This window comes from Planococcus citri, chromosome 5 (genome assembly GCF_950023065.1).
Source record: "Planococcus citri chromosome 5, ihPlaCitr1.1, whole genome shotgun sequence".
Lineage (NCBI taxonomy): Eukaryota > Metazoa > Arthropoda > Insecta > Hemiptera > Pseudococcidae > Planococcus > Planococcus citri.
In genome coordinates, this window is record NC_088681.1 from 22,058,441 (window position 1) to 22,081,856 (window position 23,416).

A 23,416-nucleotide genomic window follows, 5' to 3' on the forward strand; every position below is an offset into this window, starting at 1 on the left:
TATTTTATTTTTTTTGATTTTTTGAGGTCTCGATGTGAAATTTGCCTTATCCAAAACGAGAAACAAACTGTCCAAAGTGAAGCGAAGGACAGAGCTTTTGAAAATTGTTATTTCGAGATGTTAAAAACAAGAGTTTTTTTTTGACGTGAGGGGTTATTTTTTGGTTCTTAAAAATTTGGAATTTGATTGATTTTTTTTAGGGAGTTATTTTTGAAAAAAAAAGACAACAAGCTCGTGAGGGCGAAAGGTTTTGTAAATTTTATTTCGAGATGCAACGAGTTTTTTTTTAATGCGATGAGTTTATTTTTGGGTTCTTGAAATTTTGGAATTTGAATGACTTTTTTTTTTCAGGTGGTTAATTTTGAAAAAGAAAAGAGAACAGGCTCGAGCGAAGCGAAGGCAAAAGGTCTCAAAAATTTGTATTTCGAGGGACATGAAATTTTTTATGCGAGGACGAGGAGTTTATTTTTTGGCTTTTAAAACTTTGGAATTTGAATTGATGTTTTTTTGAAGTAAGTTGATTTTGAAAAAGAAAACAGAACAAGTCCGCAAGCGAAAGCGAAAGCTCTCGAAAATTTCTATTTCAACAGGCATAAAAACGATGTTTTTTGGAAGGAGTTTATTTTTTGGCTTCGAAACTTAATTTTTTTTAGATATTTCCATCGTGATCTTGAAAAAGAAAAGAAAACAAGCCCGACCGAAACGAGAGCAAAAGCTTTTGAAAATTTGTGTTTTGAGAAATGAAAAATGATGTTTTTATTTCATCACGGACTCATATTTTTCCGGATCCTCCAGAAAACGTGGACCTGGGGTGAACTTGTGTGACTGCCCTGTTGAGGTCATTGACCCGTGTGTCTGGATACCCAACGTTCTCTGCCTGTCTGTCTGGCTTCTTAAAAGCGTTGGCCTGTCAGTGTGGCTTCCCAAGGTCGTCGTCTCTCTGTCCCTCTGGCCTCTTAAAGTAACTGATCTACCTGACCACCCTTGCAAGGTCGTCTGTCTGCCTGTCAGACGTCTCAAGCTCCTACGTCAGCTTGTCTGACTTCCCAATGAGCTCCGAAAATTGAAATTTCGTAATTTGGAGGCCATATACGAGTACATGCAAACCCCAAAAATTGATTCACTTCGACCAGTCACTTCCTCCCTCTTTCATCAGCTAGAGGAAGGAGAGCGAAAAAGTAACTACAAATTTTTCTGTTGTAGGAGTAAAGCTTTTGTTCCATTTCTTCTTTTCTCTTCTGTTCTACATATTATATGAAAAAAGTTTTCTCTTGTTGAAAATTGTGATTTTGGAATAATTTCATTCCTGATGGGGGGAGGGGGGGTGAAGGGGAAAGGAGTAGCCGGTGTGAAATGTTTTCAGTCTCCTCCCTTCTCCCCCCTCTAAAAAAAGAGGTATCACACCCAGCAGATAATTATTTGGATCAAATCAAAAAAGATCTCAAGAGCATGCAAAAAGATACCACTAGGCTTTCAATGTTCTGAATTTCATTTCTGAAAATTAAAATTTTGTAAAACTGCAGTTTAAAGCTGAAATTTTGGATTGTATCCTACTTCCTCCAGCAGATTTTTAGATTGTTTTTGTGTGGACAAAATACAAAATTTTATTAGTACCCTTATCATGGCAATTTTTCCAAAACTGGAAAATCTAAAAATTTTCTAGAAGCTTTGAAAACTTCCGACATACTTATTTATTTTTTGGGGGGTCAACATTTTTTCAAAAAAAAAATCCTAAATTCTAAAAATGAGCGATTAGGCAGGTATAGCTTAGGGAATCTTCTTTCTTGGAACATATTATCAGAGCTCAGGAATATCAGGATGCGGTGGGAGGGGGGATGCATTATGCATTGTATTTCTAAAATCTTCATTTTTTTCATTAGAGGAGAGGGAGGGGGAAGGATTTTTTTGACATTTAATTTTTGTCATTCTCAAATTACGCGGTTGAATATACTCTCAAAACGTGAAAAATCCGTGAGGAATCTCAAAAATTTGATGAGTGAGGATGAGGAAAAGAGAGTACTTAACTTTAAAAGCCCTTTCAAAAAAAAAAAAAATTGTAAAATGTTGAAAAATTGTGATGAAGAGTTGAAAATCCAAGGATGTTTCATTCCCGTCATTTCCTCATTAGCTTTCCACATGGGGGGGGGGGAATTGAACTTACCTATACCTATTTCTTAGGACCCCATAATTTTTAGAAAAATGCGATTGGGCTACTTATTGTTCACTTATTGTTGTTTATTGTTCTGCAACTGTGGAGATCTTCTCTCGCTTTTTCGGAAATGAGTTAGAAAAAATGATTTTTGTTGCTCTAATTTTTGAAAGAAAATCCATATAAATTTTTAAAACAATAACTAGTTATCGTTACGTTTTTAGATTCATTTTCGACACAAGTGAGAAAAAGTGTATGTTTAGGGGTTGCAATTTTGAAAAAATTGGGCAAAAAAAAATTGTGTGCCAAAATCCAAAAACATTGTTGCGAAATTATTAATGTGGTCACTATATTTTATAATGGTATCGTGTATTGCTTGTTTGCATTCTGACATCGAGATTGTGAGCTGATAGGAATTACATACGAATTGACGCGATCGAAACGAGGGTGCCAATACATTTCCATCAATTATCACCCGACGAAATAATTGAAAGATCGTCTACAGCTGATAATTAATTTCAAGGATCACTATAGGGTAGAGTATAAACTCGTCACTGGTGAAATACATATACGCCCTACGTATAACGTGAACGTACGTAGTCACCTACCTATAAAGAACTGATCTAAAGGACGATACGTCGCAAGATTACATTGTATTGGACAGGATAGCTGTACGTATCCGAACGTACGTTCATAATCCCACATCGATACCGATGCAACCCCAATATCCGCAATCTCTTTTGTTTCGTTCGAAGCTAATTTTTCAAATTACTCGCCAATAATGGGCGCAACAACGACATAAACCGTCCAACCAACGTGAAAGCAACCAGAAAAGGGTAGGGTTTGAGGGGAGGGGATCTGAAAACCAAACACTAACGAAATTACATACTGCCAAGTCTGTATAGGCAACGCGAAGCATTTACGTCGAAGAATTTGCATAATGTTATAAAATTTGGCGCGAAAATTCAATATAAGGAAAAAACGTTAATGAGATAAGGAAAAAAACGGAGGCAGCTCTTTACCATCTCACTCTTTCGTAATTCCGCGTTGAAAAAACATCTACTTCAATATAGTATGCAAAAATGAAAATGATTAAAAGGCTGGTTCACACAAATCTTCCCATATACGTTAGGAAATGTCATCTCGAGTACGTTACAATGTGAGTTGTGAATTTTAAACTCGACCATACTACGATAGGGGTTTCGGCCGAGGATACGTTTCGATTGAGTTGTCTATCAAATACAAACGGGATGTTTGGGTTAGCTTGACCTTGCTCGTAACTTTCGTTAGCATGAAGATGAAAAAGGAAAATAGAATGTCGTCGAAGCGACGACGACGAAGTATTACCGCACGAAGTGAATGAAGATAGGACGAGAGAGAAAAAAAAGGGAAGACAACTCATTTTAAATCCAATTTGTCGGTCTTTTTACGCGACAATACGTTTTTACTAAATGGGCTATATAGTCAATTTCTGTGAAGAGTGTGCTCGAGTATATAAAGTGGCTTTTCTGGATACACACGTTCACACTTAAGCGTTCAACGTAAAAGTTATTTGAAAATTTTCACCTTATTACCAACAACGTTTCTTCTCGACTTGGGTAAATGCGATTTCGTCGCCTTATATAAGTATAGTGTGTAGGTAGGTACTCTTATTCGTATATTTTTTTTGCTGTTGTTTTTTTGGTAGCTCGAAAAATATATCTATAAATAAATGAAAATAGTTTCTATAAAGAAATGCGATGGATTTGCAGCGAGTCTGGAGTGGTCTTCTTGGGTACATTCTATCCTTGGGTGGATTGAATTTTTTTTTCATTTTTCTATTTTAAAGTTACTATCTGGATCTTAGAAAGAACAACAGGTGGGGAGTGTTGAATAAAGTTGAAAAATTCTGTTGAAGATTGATTCTTACGAACCGATTGCAGAAGATAAGCTACGAATTGATTCAATTCAACTTTGATAATTTGGTTTTGAAATGACAAAACTTGATCCCAAAATAAATTCGGTGATACTTTCCCCCTTTTTCCCAAAATTTACAGATAACAAAATTTCAAAATATTTTGTAGAATATGAGAAACGAATACGAAAACGACGGTAATCTCTATACCCATTTCAGAAAACTAACCCACATTGCACAATCGTTTGCCTTCTACTAAAACCGCAATGAAACTAGTAGGAAGCTTATAATAAAGCTTAGATGTGCTTCTCGGCACGATACGTAAAAGACAGACGTAGTAAAAGTATAGACATCGCATTCTACTCGTATTGAAAGTTCAAAGGACGGATAAACCGTTTTATTCTTCACAATACGTACAGTACACTTTTTGCCAAAGTAATTTCTTTTATCACGAGGAAAAAAATACACATACGGAAATGGCGATGGCGGTGCAATTTTCAGACAAGTTGTAATCCTCCTTATATGCTACATTTCGTTTCGTGCATTTTTAAGAAATATGTACGTCGACCTTTGAACTGCTCTGTATGGGGTATTTATTTACTCTGTCTCATCAACTGACTGTGTATGAGATCGACTTGAGAAATGGCTCTAGGTACTTTCCTAACATGGCTAAGCGATTATCTTTGCTCGAGTTTTCCTTTTAGTGGATGATAGTTTTTTCTACTAGCTGTTTACTGCACCTTTTCGAACGTCATTGCAGCTTTAAAGAGTACGACAAGTGTGTGTGTGTGTGTGTGATTTTTTTTTAAATTTTCATTTTTAAAAATCATCGTAGAACGATTGTCGATTACATTGAGCTTGGAGTAAATACTTTTGTTTATGAAGGTTATATGCTGTATTTTTTTTTTTTTAATGAGGAGGTAGGTACATAATACCTTTTTTAATGATCAATCAAGAATATCAAGAAGGGATAGGGTACTGGACTCGTTACAGATCACGTCATTGTCGCATAATTGGGAAACATCACGAAAAGGGCTGGACTTCATCCTGGTGGCAAGGTATAAAACATACCCTCAATTAAGCCAATATGTACCTACCTAATTCTAACTTTAACCTACCCAGTACCCATCTTTAAAACGGTCTTAATTCTGTAAATAATTTGTTAATCTCTTCGTAATACGTACTTGTAAAAATCGAGTTTTGACTTGAAATCATCACTTGATTTGATTCAGCAGTGATTCAATCATTCGTGAACGACTTTTCCACCTCTGATTAAATAATTAACGAACAAATTTATTGGTCTTCAAGTATTCTTATTGATGGGTTTGAAAAAGTATGATATTGCCACGTCCTGTTTCACTGGAATGGATTCAGTTTCAAGTGATTCAATTTATTGTTCTTGAATGATTCTTCGATTTCAAGCGAATCGTTCGTGAACGAATTGAGCGCAGTTTTTGATGATAAAATTAGAGCTGTCAAGTTTCGTCATTTCATCCGCGGCCAATTTAATTTTTCAGTGATTCATTCGTTCGCGAACGATTTTTCTTCGTCGGGTCAATTCGTTCGCGAACGAATCATTTACAATGAACTTTCATTGATCGATGAAATACGTATTGTTTCATTTTGTTCTGTCGTGTATTGTGTGATTTGATTTCGGTCCACGTGATTCAGTTCTTCTTGAATGATTCGTGATTCATCGTTCACGAGCGAATCGTTCGTAAATGAATCGACTATAATTTTTGTTGATGGATTTGGATTTGTATTTGTAATGTAAACCCTTATGGTACATCTAATATTTTATCTTGTCTGATTTATTGGTGATTTGTTCATTCGCGATCGATTTTTCGTCTCTTATCGAATCGTTCGCAAACGAATCATTTTTCAATTTTTATCGATGGATTTGAAAAAGTCCATCACCTTTTTCACTAGATTTGAATTTGATTTAGCAGTGCCCAATTGAATAGTTCTCGAATCATTTATCGATTGCGAGCAAATCGTTCGCGAACGAATTGAGTCAAGGTTTTGGTAATGAGATTTGAGCTTTTAAGTTTCAAGTTTTGTCATGTCATCCGCACATATCTAGTTGATTTGATTTTTCAGTGATTCATTCGTTCGCGAACGATTTTTCTTCGTCGGGTCAATTCGTTCGCGAACGAATCATTCACAATGAACTTTCATTGATCGATGAAATACGTATTGTTAAATTTTGTTCTGTCGTGTATTGTGTGATTTGATTTCGGTCCACGTGATTCAGTTCTTCTTGAATGATTCGCGATTTATCGTTCACGAGCGAATCATTCGTAAAAGAATCGACTCTTAATTTTTGCTGATAGATTTGTAATGTAAAGTCTTATGGTACATCTAATATTTATTTTATTTTGTCTGATTCAATCGTGATTTGTTCATTCGCGATCGATTTTTCGCCTCTTATCGAATCGTTCGCGAACGAATCATTTTTCAATTTTTATTGCTGGATTTGAAAAAGTCAAATTTCACCACCTTTTCTACTAGGTATATTTGATTTGATTTAGCAGTGCCTAATTGAATCGTTCTCGAATCATTAATCGATTGCGAGCAAATCGTTCGCGAACGAATTGAGTCGAGATTTTGATAATAGGATATGAACTTTCAAGTTTCAAGTTTTGTCATGTCATCCGCACGTGCATTTAAGCATTCCTTACATCGTTTCAGCAACGCGTACATGCGCGCGCACGCGTATATAAGTAGTTTTCGTTTTCGTCGTTGTTCCGCTGCTTCTATAGCGTTCGAAAACGAGTTCCAGCAACCAGCAGCGATGGCGGTGTGGCAGGACGGAATGCTTGGTAATCGGAAGGTTCAGGGTTCGATCCCCGCTCGATTCCAAATTTTTGAAAATTTTTTTTTGCCATAAATTTTTTTTCAAGTGTATTTTATTAATATTATTTTTATTTTTCGAATAGTATGCCGAATTAGGCGAGGCGAAGCCGAGCCGTTTAAAATTTACATTTCATTCGATGAGCATTACTCCCCTTGGTAAGTTCAGACGGAGGCTAGACATTACCGTGTATGAAGCACTGCGGTTGTTTATAAAAAAATTGTACTCACCGAGGCCGAAGGCCGAGGGAAGTAAACCGACATAGTATGAACAACAAAGCGACCAGCGCAACCGAGGCGAAGCCGAGGTGAGCAGACACAACGCCCCCCAACACTAAACACAGCAATACATACGTGATAAATATCCGCTGTTGCTGGAATGTATGTAAGGAATGGAAAAATGCATCCGCAGGTACCCACATGATTTGATGTGATTCATTCGTTCGCGAACGATTTTTCTCAGCTGAACGAATTGTTCACAGTTTTCATTGATAGATCGAATTAATATTTCGTTTTGCTTTGTCATGTGTTACGTGATGTAATCCCCAAATGATTCAGTCGTTCTCGAATGATTCATAGATTATAAGGGAATCATTCTCAAATCATCAAATGAATCAAACTGCAGTTTTTATTGATTGAATCAAGTTGTAAATGTGATATGTACATGATATTCTCAATTTTGATTTGTTCTGATTTATTGGCGATTAATCCATTCGCGATAGATTTTTCCTTTTCGTCCTTGATCAAATCGTTCGCGAACGAATCATCTTCCACCTATAGATAAAATCACGATTCTTTGTGAAAACAGGAATAAAATTGATGTTGTTAAAATCAATGAAAGTGTGAAATTTTAGAAAAGTTGTACCAGTAGGGGATGCACCCGCAGCTTCCACCTAAAGGGCAGTTGGCAGTTGTGTTCCCTCGGAGTGGCAGCACTGCTTCTAGTAGTGCACTCTATCGGTTTACTTTGACAGATAAGTACAAAAGCTACGAGTATATTTTCACTAGGGCCAGCGTTAAGTTGTTAGACTAGAGCTTCCATCAGGAATTTATTCCTGATGCCTTTTTATATATAAATGTTTTAATATGTGTTATTCGATCATAGACCATTAAACTTTGCATTTGCACTTGTTTTGAGTTTATTTCGCGGTGTTTCACCTCTGCAACAAGATATCTTTCATAAGGATATCTGGCAAGAACAGGTACTCTGAGCTTAACCTCATGTAGTACATAGAGTATTTCACCTACCTTTGCTAGACAAGGAGGTTCCAACTCTCTACATATTTGGCGCCCAACGTGGGCCTCATTTCACCTAATTTTGAAGACGTATTTGTAATTTGTGCCAATATATAATACCCAAACGGTATTTTTGTGTAAATTTCATGCCATTTTAAACAACTTTTGTTGCAGTTTTCTGAAATTTTTCCATTTTGTTGAATTTTCAATGTGACTACATTCACAATCAAGTCCATTTTTTTGTGTAACTTTAGCTCACTTTTCAAAAAGTTTGAGGAAATTATAATAAATTTTATCTTATTGCAATACAATTTGACAATATTTTGTCAATTTTTTCCGTTTACTTTGCTAATTTTTGTGTTTTTCGACTAATTTTAGACTAGTATTGCCATTTTATAAAATTTTCCCAATTTTCAAAGAGATAATTTTACTTAAGTATGGTTCGGTGATCTCGACTCAACTCTTTTCGTATTTTAAAAAAATATTTTTTTTTCTTAGAAGGGATGTAGTTGGAGCATGCTCTTTCGTATTTTCTTTTCGCTATATTTTATTAAAGTTTTCTTAATACAATTCCTTGAATTTTTGCCATTTTCAACACTTTTTGGATTCTTGGAATTTTTTAAATGTTTTTTTCCTAGTTTTGAACTATTTTTATGTCAAATACCAAATTGTTATTGGTCGAAATTAATGCTACTTTTATCTACTTACGCAGCAATTTTTTGAACTTTCGATGAGAAGAAAACTTTTTCCTAATCAGAAGGTTTCCAACTTGATGGCGTTATAGATAATATCATGGATTTGACATTGACACTTTCAAAAAAATTTCAATTAAATCATTTAACCTGTGAGGATCTCTATGAAGTTCTATATGAGGGTTAGATTTGAAAGAACTATGAACCTGGTATAAGTTTTTGATTTTCAAAGTACTTGATTTTGAAATTTGGATTTCTATCAAAAAAACTTCATTTTAAAATTTGAAGTTCAGAAAAAAAATTAGTTAAACTAAGGATATAACAACTTTCCAAAAAAAAAAAAAATACATTTTACAAGAGTATTTTTTGTACTTTAAAAGTACATATATATCAAAAATGCAGTTCTGCGTGTAAATGTAGAATAAAACCAGGACTCCAACGTATCGAAAAAATCCTTCCCACTTTCGGACAAAAGCTTCTTTTCTCGCCCTGTTTACTCAAGAGTAAGATTTTAACGGTGTCTTTAACGCTACAAAACGTATTCTACAAAAAAATATTTCAAAAAAAAGTTGTTTGTGTCAAGAAAAAAGGTGTGTAGCCTATCTGGAATGGGAAAGTGATAAAAAAAGAAGGACGTAATTGCGAAGAAAGCCGAAAATCTTTTTGGAGTGGTTAATTGGAGCGTGGTGTATTGTCGATGTGTATGTTGTGCTTTATTGTATGTACTACGTAGTACGTACGTACTTACTTGGGTTATGTACGTAAAGATCGCAGCGGGACGTGTTCGTATTTGGCCCAGCGGTTGTCCCTTCGCAATTTATGAAAAACGGCGCAAGTTACGCAATTAAAATCAACATGTACGTGTGTCGGTGGCTACGTCTGCATCGCTTCGAGTTCCAGTCTATAGACTGGGGTGAGGCAGGCGAAACTCTATAGCACGTCACATAATTGCCATCGTGGTGTTAATTTGGACTGGAAGGGGGGGCGGAGGAGGAGGGTGAATTTTAAAATGAAACGTCGATTATTCAAAAAAAAATTATCTAGGCGTGTTTTGATTGCTGGCTTCGGGGTTTCTTTTATTTTCCTTCTCACGAATACCGAATGACAAGCTTCAGCAAAGTTGAAATCAAAATTTTGGTTTCAGAGAGATGTGCTACGAATGATCACCTTGCAATCACAGCCATCGTTATTTTGGTCTCCTAAGTAGGTACATACATAATTATATTCCCTTCTAGATCACGAAGTCATGACATAATTTACAAAAATCAACGATCAAGCAATTTTATTACCAATTAATGGGTGCTCAAGTTTGACTAGACATGAAATAAAATCATACATACAAGAAAAAAGCATTCGCAGAAAATTAGTTTTCAGTCGTCTTTTTTTTCGTCACATTTTTTTCCGCCATCTTTTTTTCCATCGTCTTTTTTTTCATCATCTTCTTTTTTGTCATCTTTTTTTCCTTCTTTTCCGTTATCCTCAGTATCATATGATATATCAACAATAATAATAATAATAATAATAATAGCCTTTATTTTACAGCAGTATTAACAATCTTAAATTATAACACTGCCATGGCCCTAAGTAAGAGCATAGGCCTCCCCCAACCGTATCCATTCTCTTCTGTTCTCAGCTATTCTGTGGAAGTGGCTGTGTTGAAGAAGTTTGCATATGTCGTCTCTCCATCTCATTTTCTGTCTGCCCTGATTTCTTTTCCCATACATCTGCCAAAAGGTCACCCGATGAGTCCATCTCAGTGAGCTGCTCCTTGCAACATGGCCAGCCCATTTCCATTTTTTCTTTCTGACCTCTTTGGCCAAATCTTTATTGTATTTTAGTCTGGATTTAATAAATTTCAACTTTACCCTATCCCTCAATTTTAAGTTCAAAATAGATCGTTCCATTCGATTTTGTGTGGTCCGAATTCTGTTTAGAGATTTTTTATCAGCTGCCCACGTTTGTGCTCCATAAGTCATAACTGGTTCAATACATGAGTTAAAGATTATACTTTTTTGGTTTTCTGTAAAGGGCCCCTTGAAGATGTGTTTTAATGACCAAAATTTATTCCATGATAGTGTTATTCTTCTTTGGATCTCCCTCCCTTCACTAAAACCTCCTATGTTTATCTGTTGTCCTAGATAAATAATTTCTTTTTCACCTTCTATTTTTTGACCATCAATCTGTAAGGTAGTGTTATTTTTTGAATTGGTTAATAGTTTTGTTTTGCCAAAATTTATATGTAGACCAGCTTTTTTCCCCTCATTATTGAGTTCTTCAACCATACATTGTAGTTGGGATATGCTACTTGCAAAAAGAACAACATCATCTGCAAATCTCAACTCACTCAGGTAGGACCCATCTATAACAATTCCTTTTTTCTCCCAGTTTAATTTGCGAAAAATTTCTTCCAAAGAGGAGATAAATAACAGTGACGAGAGAGGATCCCCTTGTTTTACTCCTTTTCCCACATCAAAATATTCCCCTTCCATTTCTGTAATTATTCTTGCCTTCAGTTCTGAGTAAAGTTCTATAATCATTTTCACATACATGATAGGCACACCTTGATTAATTAGTGCATCAATCATGAACTCGTGTTCTAGAGAATCAAAGGCTTTTATATAGTCTATAAATAGTAGGTAAATTTCTAGTTGGTACTCATTACTCTTTTCAATGATATGGTTTAAAACATGTAAATGGTCAGTGGTTGAAAAACCCTTTCTAAAACCTGCCTGTTCCATAGGTTGTTGACTTTCTAGGATATTTTTGAGCCTATTATTTAAAACTGATGAGAATATTTTTCCTATGGTATTGCTAATGCTTATTGGTCTGTAGTTTTCAATTTTCTTTCTGTCTCCTTTTTTGAAAATCAGGATGATATTGGAGTTTTTCCAAGGACTTGGGGTTTGTTGCTTTTCCAGAATTTTATTGAACAATATTAACAAGTTTTCCCTCAATTTTTCACCCCCATACTTAATTTGTTCGTTTGTGATTCCATTAGGATCTGCTGCTTTTCCATATTTCAATTTTTTAATCACTAAATCTATTTCTTCCCGAATAAATGGAGGCACCTTTTCTTCCAGTCTTTGATTCTCCAGAGTCTTTAGAGATTGAGCATAGCTTGGATTCCCATTATATAAGCCAGAATAGAATTTTGTGGCAACCTCATTGATTTTGAGACGATCATATGTTTTAGTTCCTGTTTCGTTAAGTAGACATGGAGTCCAATTCTTACCCATAGTTAGACTTTTACGTATAGTTTTTGTACTTTTTGTTGTTTCCAATATTTCACCTATCATCTTGTTATTTTTTTCCGAATTGAATTTACGAAGCTGGGCTCTCACCAATTTACACATCAGATTAAATTCTATATTGTTCTTTGAATTTTTATTTCTTCTTTTCTTCAATAATTCTCTATTTTCAATTAAATTAATTATGTGTTCAGGGAGACTATTGTATTTTTTGTTACTTCTTTTGATTTTGGGAAGATTATCTGTTGCTTGAAGAATTTGGTTTGTAATAAAATTGAAATCAGCATCTACATCATTATTACTGGTTATATTCGTTCCTGTCAATAAGTTATTCAGCTCACTTCCATAGAGCTCTCTGTTTCTTAGTTCTATCCTAGATTTTTCTTTATTGGCTGATTTTTTGACAAAGTTTGTTCTAGAGGATGACAGAAGTACCTTGCATTTAACCACTCTGTGGTCGGAATGAAACTGAAATTTGAAATCAACTTCACAATTTAGGGCTTTTACATTATTTTGAGTTAAGATAAAGTCTATCTGAGTTTTGTATTCATTGTTTGGAGATAACCAAGTCCATCTTTTGCTCATAGGTTTTTTAAAGAAAGTGTTCTGAATTTTCAATCTATTCTCTTCGCAAAAATTTACAAATTTTTGCCCTCTTTGATTTCTTTTTCCATAATTATAGGGTCCTACTATATTTTTTTCTTCTAAGCATCTCTGTCCAACCTGACTATTGAAATCTCCTATAACAACTATCCTTTGGTTTTTAATCTGAGTTTGGTCACTTATCACATCTGAAAGCTGGCAGTAAAATAGGTTTATATCTTCTTCACTTGAGGTTGAAGTGGGGGTATATACCTGTATGATGCTGAGAGCTGAGTGAGGACTAGTTTTGAATTTAGCAATCGCGATTCTATCAGATATACCCCTAAATTCCACCAGCTTTCCTTTCCAATTATTTTTTATCAAGAAACCTACGCCTCTTTGACCTTTGTCATATCCAATGTAACAGAATAGGTTTTGTGAGTTTGTTTCTATTATTCTTTCCCCCTCTCTCCTTATTTCACTTAACCCCAAGATGTCAATCTCAGATTTTTCAAAAGCTCTTTCTAGTTCTACCAGAGTTTCCTGACTTTTTAGGGTTCTTACGTTCAGAGTGGCAATGCAAGCTACTTGAGTAGATTTGAGACTATTTTTGGTACGTTTTGTTTTGAGAAGAATTTCTGTATCGTGATGAATTTTTGAGGTATGAGAAGTACAATCAAAGCTTATTTGGGTGGGGGGTTTGGTCATTAAAGCCCTCGCCGACCAAGCTTTAATGGGCCCAATACGGTTGAGTTCGGCATTATACTTTCACTTATGTTTGGATTTGGCAGTCTGCTTCGCCTGTCCTTTCTTATGTTCGTATTTTGCTAGTTGGTCCTCCTGGGTAATTCGTATCGGCTTGTCATTTTCTTTCGGACGAATGAATATTTTTCCATCATTACTCCAAGCTCCAGCGATAAGCTTCTTCTTCTTCAACTCTACTCCCTTTGAGAGCAGTGACATCGAAAAACTAGTCAAATGCTCGGAAACGTAAATTGGTCTCGGAGGTTGCTGGCTGAAATCCAAGTCCGATGAATTGATCCTTTTCTCTCTGGATTTTCTGATCATTTGATCTTTCACTGATCTTTTATTCAGTCTTACGATAATTGGCGGGATCTGTCCTCTTTTTTTGGTAGGAAGACGGTGAGTGGCATTTATATCACCTTCAGATACATTAGTTTCGAGTTTATCGCCCAAGTTTTTTATTATGGTGTGGAGATTTTCGTCCTCCTGGTATGGAATACCATTAATTATAATGTTATTTTTACGGCTATACTGCTCCATTTCTTCAATTTTATTCCATAACTCACTGTTTTCTTCTTCCAAATCTTGTAATCTGTTTTTATGATCATTAGTTGTTGACTGGAGGTTTTGAATGTCACTTATTATTTTATCAACGTCAGTCTGAATCTTCTCAACAGATGATTTAATACCTGATACATCTCCCATCAATTTCGCGAAATCGTCAGCAAAATTCGGAGGCAGGCCCATTATATTAAAAGATGCGTAAAATTGAACAAATCTACGCTGGTTACTGCTTTTGATAAATAGTACTAGAAAAAACGAGTTGTATACTGTACAGCACAGACCATGTACACAATGATAACTTGTTACACTCGTTACACTACACTTTTATCTGATATCAACACGATTCGATATCTGAACGCGGCAATGCACGACTGGTTACACTAGCTAATCTTTCCGAACTCCGATATATCAACAACCGGTTTACAAATGCCACCAGACTCGCAAGCATAATTCATCACATGATTCGGAGATTTCCCCTTGCCAATTACGTAGGTACCGTCGCCGTTTTTCCATTGGCAATTTATTATGTTAGTTAATCTTACAGTTTTTATTCCACCTGGCTGCTTTAATGGAACACCTGTACCGTTCACGCATTCTGGAAAACCATATTCAAATCCTTGTGTTCCTCTGTCAATTTTAGATTTGATAGCAAACCTATTGCATTGTTGTTTCATTTTTTTCCGGTCTCCACAACTTATTGTAGGATCTAACCTAAAAAAAATGAAATGCATTCAGGTTGATTGAAATTTTTTGGCATTTACCTAATTACAGATATCAGGTACCTGCTACCTATATCTGATGTAGCCTTATCTCACTACAAAGTAGGTACAGCATAAATACATAACTTACCCTTGAAAAGCCTCGAACTCTTCTACGGTTAAAGACATGGTAGTGTAACCTAATAAACTTGGAAAAATGTGCGAAGATAGTATCAAATATACACCGATCATTTTCGTTTCCATCTTGGACCAATTAAGTAAAATCAAAATCGAGCTCCACGGAGATGACCCACGATTTACGAATGATCACTCTGACCGCGTATTATGATTTTCACATTCAAATGTTTTCAAAAAACTACGATTCAGCGATAATTTTTTCTTTATTATATAATCGTTTTTCGAGCATTTGTTAGCAGGGGTTTTTTTTTTTTGGTTGGAATCGAAAACGTGTGCTGGTAGTGATTTGTTTTCATGATTGATATCACTGTCATTTAATCTGCGAAATGGTATGAAATGTACAAAACGTATGCAGGAATGATCAATTCTAATTTATTTGCCGAGCAATTGGTCATTTTTTTGACTGGTACATACCGGTGAATATCGTTTAATTGTTTTGCTAGGTGTAATGTAGGGAATCGTTGTGATAGAATTTTATTTGACTTGCTGAATTTTCAGAAGGTCGTTATATAACGATGCATCGGTCATAAATTTGTTTTCAATGAAGTAATGGAAAGACCACAAGTGTGTGTGAGTACAGCTATCGACGTATGGTGAAATTTGAATAAACGATTGTTTTTCAAAATGTCCAAAATCCATTCCGCAGTAAAATAATTATTGACTGTTCACTCGATGACGGTGTAATTTTTATTTATTTTTTTATTTCACAATTTGCTCATCTGCTTAACCCTTCAAAGGTTCTCCAAAAGTTCCCGTGTTGGGAAACAAAATTGTTTTGAAGAGTGTAATAGGGTACCCTGTTCAATTGACTGAATCGCAGAAGGTTGAGCTTTCAAAGAAAAATTATTTCGGAAAATTGAAGTTTTGAGAAAACTGAAATCCATCTCTTACAAAACAAAAATGAATATAGGTAAATTGGTTTTTTTTTCGAGGAACGCACCTTCTTTACTTACTTTTCAGTTAATACCCGAATAAAATGTTTGATAACAACAAACACGCAATAATAATTTTCAGGATCATCTTAATCGAATAAAATTGAATCAAATTTCGAATCTGCGTGTGACTGAGATAGGCTTAGAAATGATCACTCTATCTACGAATGAACTTTCCTACCATAACGCGCTCGTGTCGCTTTTTCATAATCGTATTTTTTTGAAAAAAAAAATCAACTTTTGGTAATTTGCAATTACGGTGGGAGGGAAATAATTTGAAAAATTTTATGACACCTTCTGCGGTTTTGACAATATTATCATTCAATCTTGAGAATTTATGGTTGATTCGTGGTATTTTTCAATAATCTAAGCCCTTGAGCAGTTTGTGCAAAATTTCACCCAAATGGGATATTTTCTCAAATTTTGGTCGTTTTCTGGATGGTCTATCAATTTTTGATATTTATGAGTGATTTTTGCATTCAGTATTACAATTTTTATGATACTTTGTTTGCGAATATTAATATTCTGGCGCTTTTAAACGTCGAGATCGTTAGAATTTCACTTTGGGCTTCGATCATTATTATTTCATACATTTTGTTGACTGATCATTAATTTTATAACTAACTAATCCACCTTGACCAACTTGTGTATAATTTAGTTCCAATGGCAAATCAAAAAAAAATCCAAAATCTTGTACATAATTTGATAAGCACCTGAAATACTTGTAATTGTCCATTGTGATATAGATTGATTTGAAAAGAGGAAAATTTTTGGACTAGGGAACGTAAGTGAGTAGGAATAGGTATAGGAATTTTACTGTTGAGATAACTGGGGTGAGTTTATATAGGAAATAATAACCTACCTATATCAACATAAATTAATGCTCTAATAATATGGAGATAGCTTTCGAGTAATCTCAAACCAAAACAGGGGAACATATCTATTTACAAGGTAGACAGAGTCTACAATCATAAACCATTTTCGGACAATGTCCTAGTCTTATCTAACTCGAACTGTAATTAAAAATTACGTACATTTTAATTCTAAGAATAAAATGAGATAGTCACATATTGAAATCTTTCACTAGATTATCTTATTTGAAAACTAGGCGAATTAAATCCTTAACTGGATTATCTAAATTGCAAGCTTAAGAAAAAACCATCTCCTTGATTATCTAATTAATAAGTTGCGACTACAATTCTTAGCTGAATTATATAGTAGCCTAGTTTGAGAAAGCCCTAAATACTGCCCGGAACTATGGCATGAGGAGTTACCTCAGCCTAGCCGGTTTGCTCGAATTAAGAACTTACTCCATTTGATGCATACTCAGGAACTAAAGTTGAAAATAAATCATTTGAAATAATTCGAACTCGTGTACCGAAATATTACACCATTTAATAATTGAAAAAAGAATGTTCACTTATTACATTATCAAAAAGATAAAATACATTCGAACAAACACGTTCATATACTCGAATTACCGAAAATATACTGACGTTAGGTAGGTAAGTACCTAACGTCATAAGCTATCAATTTTCCCACCTATGATTTTAACCTTGAAGAGGATCGTCGAATTTATGCCAATGTAATTGCCTAACTATTTCTATTTAGGCATCCTTACATGACATAAACTCTCCCCCCGACAAAAAGAAAATCGATAGGAGGGGAAAATTGACACTATACAAAAATTTTGGAACAAAAACATTCTATCTAATATTACATCAAACATTCGGTTAACAACATATTTACATTTTTATCAAAAAGATACAATTAAACGAGTACAAAATCAAAAAGATATGAAAAACGATTAATAATCGAAAAAACACATCATCCAAAAAACAAAAATACACGACAATTACAAAAAGTTAGTACATAGATTCAAAACATAACCGAAAACCGATACAAATCACTCGAGTACTAAACGAAGAAAAAATCTAAACCATTACATTTCTTTGATTATCGACTGCCACGAGTCTGCTTAATTAGGTATCTTTCTATCGGCTGAAATTCGAATTGTAGTTGGTCTCGAGTCATTAAGCTTAAACTCCTCATTATGCCAATTGATCGAACTTCAGGAATCTTGACTTTACATCGAGCTGATCGAGACAAAGGGTTTTGAGGAGGTCCACTCAGGTTGAGAATTACCGTTGATGGATCGTAACTAATGATGTACGGTTCAAGTTGCTGCCGGCCAATTATTACAGTACCATGGTGAGCTTCATGTTTCCTACGAGTTTGGAAATCCACCACATGACACTTAATACTGTGGGTTTCATTGACGTGAAAATGAATATCCGGTGTCAACTTTATCGGCACGTCAGTGGTTCTTCGCGATACCAATCGGAATTCATCTAGCCAAGGCACGTATATCGCTTTGGCATGATCGAGCACCTCAAAGTTGAAAGAGACGTATGGATCGAAGAAAGTCAAAGCAGCATCGTTGACCAGAGACACTTCGAGGGTAGGATCGAAAATAATTTCCAAATTATCGTTATGTATCTTCCCCAAAATCGTCAATAAGAAATTAAAACTCGAGTCGCGATTATAAGACCATATCGGTGGTACAACGTGAATTGCTGGAAAAATCTCATTTTTGAATGTACGTCTAACCAGGTTCAAATGATTCCGCCAAGCTACAGCTTCTATGTGAATTCGAGGCCATTCGAATGTCTGCCTTTGTCTATACAAATGGTAACGAGGTATGACTATTTTAAAATGCACGTATGTTCCTCTCGTCATCGCATTCCACAACCTTAAATAATGGTTCGGGAAATCTCGGTCGGATGGATTCCAGTTAATCGTAATTCGTTGATATTCAGCTGGGAAGTTATGTGGAATGTAGTGTACGATTTCGCAAATTGGAATTAATTCACGATCCACCAAGTCATTTGAAAAAATCTGTGGTCCATCGATTTCACCGTAATTCAAATTTGGGAATCTCGCAGAGAGGTATTTTGGCGATGGTTGAATTGGAACAGCCGCAGGTACTCGAATTGGATTATCCGTATTAGTAGCTTCATCATTAGTCGATTTCGATTGCGAAAAAGAAGTAGTAGGCTGACTTGACGTAGAGGCGACCGGTTTGATGGACAATTCTTTATTCGCTTTAAACTTTGCCACTACTTCGTCAATGGTCATGGTGCTCGAAATTGGTGCGTGTGAAGGAGGTAGGAGCTTCGTACGATTCTCAGGAATTTTGACAGCTGGTATACTCGAGTGTTCTTTCTCTATAGCCGACTTTTTCGGATTTGGAATACCTTCATCGGGACTCTTGAGTTGGTTTACTACTTTTCCATCACATCGTGTTAATTTGACTTGTAATTCACGAACGCAGCGCTGATCATTGGTGACGGTGACCTTTAAATTATCGATTTTTTGGCAAGTTTTATTCAGGAGCTCGATTACTTCTTCAGACTCAGAGTCAGTGACAAAATCCTCGTCACAATAGTCGTCGTAATCACCGGGTTTTGTATCGTCCGTAAATTCTACTTTTTTCTTCTCTTTGCTGTTCGTTTCAGGTGAGTCTACCGGGTATTCAATTGCGAGCATTTTGGCTGGAATTTCGGATTGCAAATTGGATACTGATTCGGTTGAGTTATCCGCTCCATGACTTACGTTCGAACTCGTAGGCTCTGGATTCGGCGTTACGCCGTTTACGGACGGTTTCCAGAGGGTTTTGATTGAATCATCGATGAAACTCGCAAGACCCAAAATCTCGAACGTGACAGATGATATAAAATTCGAATAAGCAGGAACGTCTGAAGTTAGGATCGGTTTTAACTCCTCAAATTCTCCGGCGGCGAGTGACATTGCGATGAAATCACGTATATAAAGTTCGATACGATGGAATTCACTTTCTACGTAGACTTGTTCGATATCGGCAGCTAACTTCATCTGTGCAATAGCATTGCGTATTTTGTATTCAATTGGGCAGTCGACTTTGGCGAAGATCATTCGTAGACGGCGATTTTGGTTCGAACGCGTAAACAAAACTCGAGTCTCAAGATTCTCTGGCATACATTCGAAATCACTGTAGCTTTCTTTCGTCGTCTTCATCGGATGAACATGATTCCGATTACAAATCGAATACGCTTTATTCTGTGAACATAAAAATATTTACAAATGTACAGGTTAGAATAATTCTATGAGGCTTGTAACGATTTACAATCTATTCAATTTACAAATAAGATAAAATAAAAGAGAGACAAGAAAGAAGACTCAGACAAGAAGGCAAAGACTCCTATTCTTTTGGTGGAGGCTTTATATCATCAGTTGTGTGGTCATATTTTTTTAGATGTCGAATATTCTCTCGTATTATATGACCTGGTCGATTTTCGTCTTCTAATTCATATACGTTAATGAAAGGTTTCTTAATTATTTTATAAGGACCTTTCCATTGATGACATAACTTCGCAGCGACACCTTTAGCTTTTGATGATCTTGGATGATTTCGTACAAAAACTCGTTCACCTTTCTCCAAAATAATAGGCTTACGATATCGACTAAAATAATCGAGTTTTCGGTCTCGATCTTTTTTCATATTTTCTTGAATCTTTTGAAGAATATTTGATGGTAAAACTCGCTTTTTTACAATGTCGACCAATGGATCTGGAACTAATCTTCTCTTCACAGCTTCAAAGGGTATATAACCTGTTACAGTACTTTCTGTATAATTAAGTTTCTTTTCAATATCAGGCAATATTTGAAACCATGATTTTTGTTTGTCACTTAAATATTTCCTGATACTCGAACCAACAGTACTCATAATTCTTTCAGCTGGATTGCTATTTGGAGTGTAACGTGACGTATATCGAACTTTAACATTCATATTTTTCCAATAATCTCGCCAATAATTTGAAGAAAACTGAGGTCCATTATCACTTAGCACAATTTTCGGAATTCCAAATTCATTCATCCATATTTTAACTTTTTCGATCAAGTTAGTCGAGTTATTGGCTTTAATCGGGTACAATCGAACATATTTTGTAAAATGGTCTTCTACTACGAAAATAGTATCACATCCAGCTGTACTAGGAGGTAGTGGACCAAAATTATCAACGCAAATCATCTGATTGAAGTACTCTGAAGTTATAGATTGAATTGGTCCATATAATCGAGTTGAAGTTTTTTGAGAAACTTGGCAGGAAATACATTCGTTCACGAACTGATAGACCTGAGTAGTCATTCCAGGCCAATCAAAATGACGTCGTATTATCTTAATTAACTTGGTAATTCCAACATGGCCGTATTCGTAGTGATAGTGTTGGATGACTTCACGTTGTAAACTTTTGGGAATAAATATTCTCCAATCATAATCATTTTGGTTCTGATACACTACTAATTTCAATTTATCATCAACTCGAGTTTTTTCTGGAAATTTCAAAATATAATGACGTACGACATCATCATTATTTTGAACAGCTCGAAGACGTCGAAATTCGGTATATAAACACTTTGGTGGTACATAGTCAAATAGAAACACCGTGAAGTTCTTATCATTTTCAGTGATGTTGAACGAATACCGTGAGAGGAAATCTGCGATCGAATTTTCACATCCAGAAATATGTTGAATATTCACTCTGAAGTTATCTAGGTATAATAACCATTTCATAATCCTATTTGGTAATAATTCATTTTTCTTCAAATAGGTTACAGCGATATTATCTGTATATAAGTTCACTTCATTGCCAGCTAATAGGTAGTAATTTTTGGCTAATAAATGTACCACTGCTAGTAACTCGAGTTCCATCACTGAATAGGATTTTTCATATCCTTTCAAAACTCGAGATGTAAAGGCAATTGGCATCATCCAATCAGTTTCATCTGCTCGAACTGGTTGCATAACTACTCCTGCGATGGCCTTCGTAGAAGCATCGGTATAAACGTAAAAAGGCTTTGTAAAGTCTGGATATGCTAATAACGTTTCTTTCGCCAATTCTTTCTTCAATAACTCAAAATGCGCAATATTTTCTTTCGTCCAAACAAATCCACCTTTATCAGTTGTCATCGCATAAAGGGGAGCGCAGAGTAGACTGATTCTGGGCATGTACTCTCGGTAGTATTGAAACATGCCCAAGAATTGCTGGAGGCTTTTTACGTCTTTTGGAAGCTCAAAATTCAGTATAGGCTCGATTTTTTTGGGATCCACCTGGACTCCCTCATCAGAGAAAATCATTCCAAGGTATTTAATTTTACGACGACACCATTGCGTTTTTCGAAGATTGAGTGTCATTCCAGCGGCTTTTACTTTTTCTAGGAATATTCGAATGTGTTCAAGATGTTCTTCGATTGTTCTTGAATATATGATAACGTCATCGACGTATACGCCTGTGAATTCTTCACATCCACGAAGTACCAATCGTAATGCATATACGAATGCTGCGAGACTATCCTCAGTACCAAATCCCACAACGGTCATGACGAAAGGAATACCGTCAATGGTAAATGATAGCACGCATTGTTGGTCTTCAGCAAGTTTAATTTGTAGAAAGCCATTGTTGAAATCGAAAATTGTGAAGTATTTCATGTCCTTGAACTTCATACGCATGTGGTTAATATTCGGAGGTTCAGTCGAATGTCTCAAAATAAATTCATTCAAAGGACGACCATCTAGGCAAATTCGCACTTTACCGCCACCTTTATCGACAAAAACGAGACCTAACTTATAAGGAGATTGACGTTCTACTACCTTACCCTCTTTTTTCCATTTTCTTATAATTTCGGCTACACCATCTTCATATCTATGAGGAATCGGTCGAGTCTTACACCATACTTTATGAGGTGGTGGCAATTTATTACCAACGAATGCAAATCTATGTTCATAACAATTGCATAATCCTATCCTATTCTCAAAAGGCTCACAATTGTTATAGATATGTTTACGCAACGTACCTTTATGCTTAGTTGAGAGCTCGGTGCCTTCAACTGCTTCTTCTATTTTGTACTGCAGTTCTGTCTCGATAACGTAAGCTGGATTCTCACTGATCGAAAATATTTCTTCAGGTTTCATCAATGTAATGAACTGGACCTCTTTGAGTGGCTTCTGTTTAGGATCTTTGTTTAACTCGAAATTAGCTGGATTTTTGTCAGCATCTTTGTAAGGAATTTTAAACGTTCTATTTTGCATAATCGTAACATTTGGATCCGTGACTTCGACGTAATTACCAGCGGTATGGATTACCATTTCGAATTCGCTCATTAAATTTCTGCCAATAATTAAGGGAGTATTCAGATCTTTCACAACGAATACTTGGATATTGTAAACTCCCTTTTGTGGCTTTTGGCATGGAAAACTCATTGGTACGTATGCCATTTTGTTGATCTTCGGATGAGATTTCGTTGCGGCCAAAGAGAATTTTTGTCCCATCCCTTCAGCTCGAACTTCGCTTTTCCTCAACTCCGGGTACTCAGCTACTATGCGTTCGAATACATTTTCATTCATCAATACGTGGGAGCACCCATTATCAAGTAATGCATCTACATCGATTTTGCCAAACTGGACAATAATTTTCGGCGATACATCTTTGTTTTTATACTCGATCTCGATAGGATTTAAGACATCAATTATGCTATCGTTCAAATTGAATGAAACTGGCTGATCACTTTTTCCATAAGTTCCATCGAGTA

The 23,416-nt window shown here is 35.6% G+C and overlaps 3 protein-coding genes across 4 annotated transcripts in view; 1 reads left to right on the forward strand and 2 right to left on the reverse strand.

Moving 5' to 3' along the window:
- LOC135849189 (uncharacterized) overlaps positions 1 to 23,416 on the forward strand; it is a 373,560-nt gene that overhangs the window by 179,716 nt on the left and 170,428 nt on the right. The gene's annotated exons all lie outside the window — the stretch shown is intronic.
- Positions 10,342 to 14,350, reverse strand: LOC135848117 (uncharacterized). The gene has a single exon (XM_065367908.1). The coding sequence runs from the start codon at positions 14,143 to 14,145 to the stop codon at positions 13,423 to 13,425; it is 723 nt and encodes a 240-aa protein (XP_065223980.1). The 5' UTR covers positions 14,146 to 14,350; the 3' UTR covers positions 10,342 to 13,422.
- Positions 17,166 to 22,822, reverse strand: LOC135847085 (uncharacterized). The gene is made up of 2 exons (XM_065366485.1): positions 22,682 to 22,822; positions 17,166 to 19,888 (listed from the first exon to the last, which is right to left on the reverse strand). The coding sequence occupies exon 2, from the start codon at positions 19,844 to 19,846 to the stop codon at positions 17,747 to 17,749; it is 2,100 nt and encodes a 699-aa protein (XP_065222557.1). The 5' UTR covers positions 19,847 to 19,888; positions 22,682 to 22,822; the 3' UTR covers positions 17,166 to 17,746.

Excerpts from the sequence above, each read along its gene's own strand:
- LOC135848117 (XM_065367908.1), bottom strand. The coding sequence starts at position 14,145 with ATGGGCCTGCCTCCGAATTTTGCTGACGATTTCGCGAAATTGATGGGA.
- LOC135847085 (XM_065366485.1), bottom strand. The coding sequence starts at position 19,846 with ATGAAGACGACGAAAGAAAGCTACAGTGATTTCGAATGTATGCCAGAG.